Below are 6,000 nucleotides of genomic sequence, written 5' to 3'. Positions count from 1 at the left end.
GGAGAGAAAGCGGTGGCTGTGCTACATGTAGGGGCGATAGTCGCCATACTCTGGGGCCACAGCCTTGGGTACGTATATATAGTTTGGACAGGACAGGAGATCTGTGCGCCGGAGGGCCTAGGGTGGTTTCAGATGAAGTAGCACTCACCGGGCCAGAAGTCTGAGTGGGGTTTCTCCACTGTTGCCGATCCGTCATGGGGCATCAAAAACAGGAGCATCGAGGGTCTGTATAACTTGTGCAACAAGCAGGACTGGTCTGCAGTCCACGATCCATTTGGGTATGGCGAGGCCTTGCTGCCCTGGAGTTTATTGCCCACCGAATCTCGTGCAGATGCCATCTTGGATTCCGAAGCACTGTGCATCGGGGGTTGAGATTGGCTAAAATATCGCGCAATGTGCGGTTCTGGAGCCAGGTAAGAGATCCACGACAACTTGAACGCCTGACCATCCTTACTCATAGAAATAAATCAAGCTGGGTATGGTATAACGATGGGTAAGAGGGCCCAGGGTCCGGGAGCTCTGTAAGATGCGTGTTCACAGCGGCATGCTCAGGCCCCGCCGCCCTTCTATTGATAACATTTTAAGGTGTATGTGACTTTTTGATGTTTTTTCACTTTAGCTTTAAGGCAGATGTTGTTAAATACCCAAACCTGCCGTACATGTATGCAAGTGTTATGAAGGGGTTAAAACTGCTTCTCCCCTAAGTGCATTCTTTGATGTTTAACACAATCTGATTGGTAAGTAAAACATTTCCCACAGTACGACAAATTAATAATGGCTTCTCCCCTGTATGATGGCTTCATGGTGAAAAATTGGGTTTCAGAGCACACAATTTCCCACATTCTGCACAGGAATAGGGCTTCTCCCCGTGTGAATTCCTGATGTCTCTCAAAGACTTGATTTGAGAGTAAAATATTTCCCTGCATGAAAGTGGCTTTTCCTGCGAGAATTTTTGAATATCCAACAATATTTTTCTGAATTAAACATTCTTAACACTACTACAGCTTTTTTTTTTTCATGTGACGTCTTTGATGTTGAAGATCTAATTTTCTATAAAATATCAGTCACATCCTTAACATGAATACGGGCTTCTTCTTTGTGCAAATTTGCTGATGTTTCTCAAGACTTGATTTCTTACTAAAACATTTCCCACATTCTGAACATGAATATGGCTTCTCTCGGCAGTGTGGAATTCTCAGATGGCACTCAGGATGTGAATTCTGAGTAAAACATTTCCCACACTTCTGAACATGAATATGGCTTCTCCCCTGTGTGAGTGTCTCTGATGTTTAATGAGATATGTTTTCAGGAGTAAACCATTTCCCACATTCCGAACATAAATAAGGCTTCTCCCCTGTGTGAAGTCTTTGATGAAAAGAAGAGTTGATTTTCTAGCAAAACATTCTTCACATTCTGAACAAAAATATTGCTTCTCACCTGTGTGAATTCTTTGATGTATAGCAAGACTTGATTTCTGATATAAACATTTCTACAATCTGAACATGAATACGGCTTCTCTCCCGTATGAACTCTCTGATGCCTCTCAAAAATCTGATTTGTAAGTAAAACTTTCCGACAGTCTGAACATAGATACGGCATCTTCTTTGCATGATGTTTTTCATGTGGAAGAACTGATTTTAAATCAAAACGTTCTCCCACGTTCTGAACATGAATTTGGCTTTTCCCCTGTGTGAATTCTCTGATGGCTCATAAAATGTGATTTCTGAGTAAAACATTTCCCACATTCTGAACATGGATATGACTTCTTCCCTTTCTGAGCTCTTTGGGCTCCCTCACCTACCCTTTTGTGGCTTGCATTCTGGTTCACAGTCTGTGATGAATCAGAAGATCGATTTGTTTTAAAGGGTCAGATGACAGAGTTTTGCTGTGAAGGGTGGATGGTACATCTGGGATAATGGCACAATCTTCATACGTATCTGATGTGACACCCGGATCATCTGCATTAAAATCTGAAGATATCAATTGTCTCTCCGAGCTCCCAGTACAGTCACCTGTCAAGAACAAAACTTTGTAAAATGATTTTAAATAATCTACATTTTTTAAATAATATTAATATTTTTTAACATAAAAATGCAGTTTAGTGCAGGGCAGTGGAGAGGAACCGTGCGGTGATGTATGAGGAAGCCATGGCTATGGAGTCAGCGTAAGGCCGATCACTATTCTCTATTAAAATCCTTTGTATAAAATAATCTGCCTTAAAGGGAACCTGTCACCTGTAAGTCGTGGCCCTCACAGGGGCAGCATAGTGTAGTCACAGGCCCGGTGATGTCAGCGGTCCTGTCACATCTGTGCTGGGCAGTCAGTACTGACAAGCCGAACCCCACAGGGTGCACCAGGGCTGCAAGGGAGACAAGTCTGATAAGTGACTACATCTACATCCCCTGCCTCCGGACCCAGACTGACTGGTTTTCCTATGCACCAAACTGGAAAGAATCCTGTCAGTGAATGTCGGGAGGAGGTGGACGGTGGGGGTAGTGAGCCTCATCGGACTCATCTCCCTCCTAGCGCTGGCATGTGCAGTGGGGATTTGGACTATCGGTAATCTACAATTACTGCCTGCCTGCACAGTAGTGATAGGTTCCCTCTAATAGACATCTGGTCAGCAGGATCAACCTGTTAAACCAGGCTTACTGCTTGTTAGAATTAATCAAACTGGGTGAAACGACCCCTACCGTTCTTTAACAAGAGTTCCAAAACTGCATGTGAGGATCAGGAATTATAAGAAAAGAATTTGGGGGTGGGCTGGTGTAGAGCAGCAGTAAATGGCCAGGAGGACAAAGATCAAATACAAGGTACGGTACTGATACATAGCAGTGGGAATACTGCTGTTCTGCGACCCAGTTGAAACAGCCAGTGGTCCCAGTCAATACAATGTTAGAAGAAATAACATTCCTCTTCCATGGGTGAGATCTATGACTAAAGCCCCATACTCTTACAGCCAACTGAACATTCAAATAATTGCCCCTAGAATTAGAAGAGTCATTGCACTGAGGTTCAGGAGGACCAGGAACCTGCAGTGGAGGTGGGAGACGAAATCCTATGAAGTGGTATGGCAGCCCAATCCTCATCATGTTTAGAAGATTACGGAAGGTACCCCGCGGCCTGTATGGACGACACATATGGTGACACCTTGCACATTCATAGTTTCGACACCAGAATCCAGTGCAGTCCAAAGTGTGACATGAGGCCTGTGAAATGCTGCACAGAGGGACACCAGGACATGTCCAGGAGATTCATGGAAGAGACCTGTCACCCTGATATTACAATGTAAGTCCTGGAGAGTCACAGCGCAGACCTGAGGGAGTCGTTACACCTTGGTGTAATGGGCTAGGATCAGCGGGAACATTCCTACTGCTCCTCTTCATTCCTGTCTACTAGTATGTTTGGGGCAGTTGCTATGTATTATACAGTAGCTGATCTCTTGCTCAGACGACCTCTCTTCTGTAGCTCACCTTCACCATCCCCATCTTGGTCCAGTCATCTACTGATGAGTTCTATATCTGATATGTGCTTTAAATTATTCTTCATGAGACGGTCCGGCTGTTACACAGTTTGGTCCTACAGTAACAGACTCGTCTCTGCTTCATTTAGTGGTCACTACTCACCTGGGCTCTTATCTGTAGGAATGTCCTCCTTACACTGGTCATCACCCCTCACATCTGTCTCTGTAGGAATCTCCTCCTTGTATTCCTCATCGCCCCTCACATCTGTCTCTGTAGCATTAATATTGCGCAGATCTTCATCCTGATATAAAATCTGTGAAGCAAATATTGTAAGTTACAGGACAGTCGGACAAGTTGCGAGAAATATTTTCCATGACCACAAAAGATCGTTAAAGGGGACATCATCCAACTTTAACCTTTTTTAACAGATCCCTTCAGAGTGACCGGACTTGTGGTGGGTTCATACTTACCTGATCCCCATCACTGGTTGCCGGCTTCATCACTCCACGACCGCCTCCGCAGGTACTAGGACTCTGGGAATCAACATCGCATTGATGGGGGCATGTGACCACTGCAGCCAATCACTGGACGCAGCAGTGACCAGCGATAGGGAAAATCTCTGTTACCTGACCATCCTGTGGAAGGAGAGGACGCGGACATCTCTCTGGTGTTGTCCTCTGACTGGATCTCTCTGCAGGAGACACAGAGACTGGACTCAGACTTTACAGACAGAGAATTCCAGGACATTTGTATTTAGTCCTGTCTGTTACCTGGAGATGTGAGGGGCTGGTCCTCCTCCATCTTGACCTCCTTGTACAGACCCTTGTGTCCTTCTAAATACTCCCACTCTTCCATGGAGAAATAGACAGCGACATCCTGACACCTTATAGGAACCTGACAACACAATGACACCGTCATCACCCAGACCCCTCCAGTGCTGTGACTGTATAATGTCCCAGCATTCCCGGCGGTCTCACCTCTCCAGTCAGCAGCTCCATCATCTTGTGGACGACTTCTAGGATCTTCTCATTGTTCTTCTCATGTATCAGATTACTAGACGTCTTCTTCACCGTGGAGTAATCCTGTTCATTGAAGACATAATAATAAATGTCACCATGTACATTCCAGAGTCCATCACTTCTACAGCCATGTCCACCTGTAATTACCATAGATAATGGTGTAATGTGACATCATCAGAACCTCTCACCTCTCCAGTCACATCACCTGTAATTACCATAGATGATGATGTAATGTGACATCATCAGAACCTCTCACCTCTCCAGTCACATCACCAGTAATTACCATAGATAATGGTGTAATGTGACATCATCAGAACCTCTCACCTCTTCAGTCACATCCCCTGTAATTACCATAGATAATGGTGTAATGTGACATCATCAGAACCTCTCACCTCTCCAGTCACATCACCTGTAATTACCATAGATAATGGTGTAATGTGACATCATCAGAACCTCTCACCTCTCCAGTCACATCCCCTGTAATTACCATAGATAATGAGGTAATGTGACATCATCAGAACCTCTCACCTCTCCAGTCACATCACCTGTAATTACCATAGATAATGATGTAATGTGACATCATCGGAACCTCTCACCTCTCCAGTCACATCCCCTGTAATTACCAGTAAAAATGTCCGTTTGTTAAACTCTGCACAGACGCGGCGCGGCTGAAAGAAGTCACCATGGCGGTCTGGTCTGAGAGGAGAAGAAGAGGAAAGAGAAAATCTCCATCGGAGAAGAGAAGTCACTGGATGTAAGAGGTACAGGGTCATACAGCGCCACATATGTATGTTCTGCAGCGCTGTATGTAATGTTTTCCAAGTACGTCTTTAAAGGGGTTGTCCCCTCATAGCGCTGCCTCCTCTTCAAACAGCTGGGGGCACAGAGGGCATTACTACTATGGAGGATACACAGGGGGCATTACTAATGTGAAGGGGACACAATCAGCATTTCTACTATGGAGGGGTCACAGAGGGCATTATTACTGTGAAGGGGGAACTGTGGGGATTATTACTGTGAAGGGGGCACAATGGGGATTATTACTGGGAAGGGGGCACAATGGGGATTATTACTGTGAAGGGGGCACAATGGGGATTATTACTGTGAAGGGGGCACAATGGGGATTATTACTGTGAAGAGGGCACAATGGTGATTATTACTGTGAAGGGGGCACAATGGGGATTATTACTGTGAAGGGGCACAATGGGGATTATTACTGTGAAGGGGGCACAATGGGGATTTTCTACTGTGAAGGGGGCACAATGGGGATTATTACTGTGAAGGGGGCACAATGGGGATTGTTACTGTGAAGGGGGCACAATGGGGATTGTTACTATGAAGGGGGCACAATGGGGATTATTACTGTGAAGGGGGCACAATGGTGATTATTACTGTGAAAGGGGCACAATGGGGATTGTTACTGTGAAAGGGGCACAATGGGGATTGTTACTGTGAAAGGGGCACAATGGGGATTGTTACTGTGAAGGGGGCACAATGGGGATTGTTACTATAAAGGG

At 45.2% G+C, this 6,000-nt stretch overlaps 1 protein-coding gene across 1 annotated transcript in view; it reads right to left on the bottom strand.

Moving 5' to 3' along the window:
* Positions 1-1,824: 1,824 nt before the first annotated feature.
* Positions 1,825-6,000, bottom strand: part of LOC121002645 — a 47,259-nt gene continuing 43,083 nt past the window's right edge. The window contains exons 7-11 of the mRNA XM_040434081.1: positions 4,442-4,546; positions 4,235-4,358; positions 4,091-4,155; positions 3,627-3,777; positions 1,825-2,012 (exon numbers count right to left, since the gene is read on the bottom strand). Coding sequence (XP_040290015.1) covers positions 1,825-2,012; positions 3,627-3,777; positions 4,091-4,155; positions 4,235-4,358; positions 4,442-4,546 — 633 coding nt within the window. The remainder of the gene's footprint in view (positions 2,013-3,626; positions 3,778-4,090; positions 4,156-4,234; positions 4,359-4,441; positions 4,547-6,000) is intronic.

The sequence above is a fragment of the Bufo bufo genome, chromosome 5, assembly GCF_905171765.1.
Source record: "Bufo bufo chromosome 5, aBufBuf1.1, whole genome shotgun sequence".
In the NCBI taxonomy this organism is placed as follows: Eukaryota; Metazoa; Chordata; class Amphibia; order Anura; family Bufonidae; genus Bufo; species Bufo bufo.
Note: the sequence above shows the minus strand (reverse complement) of the source record. Positions and strands in the feature narration are given on the sequence as shown.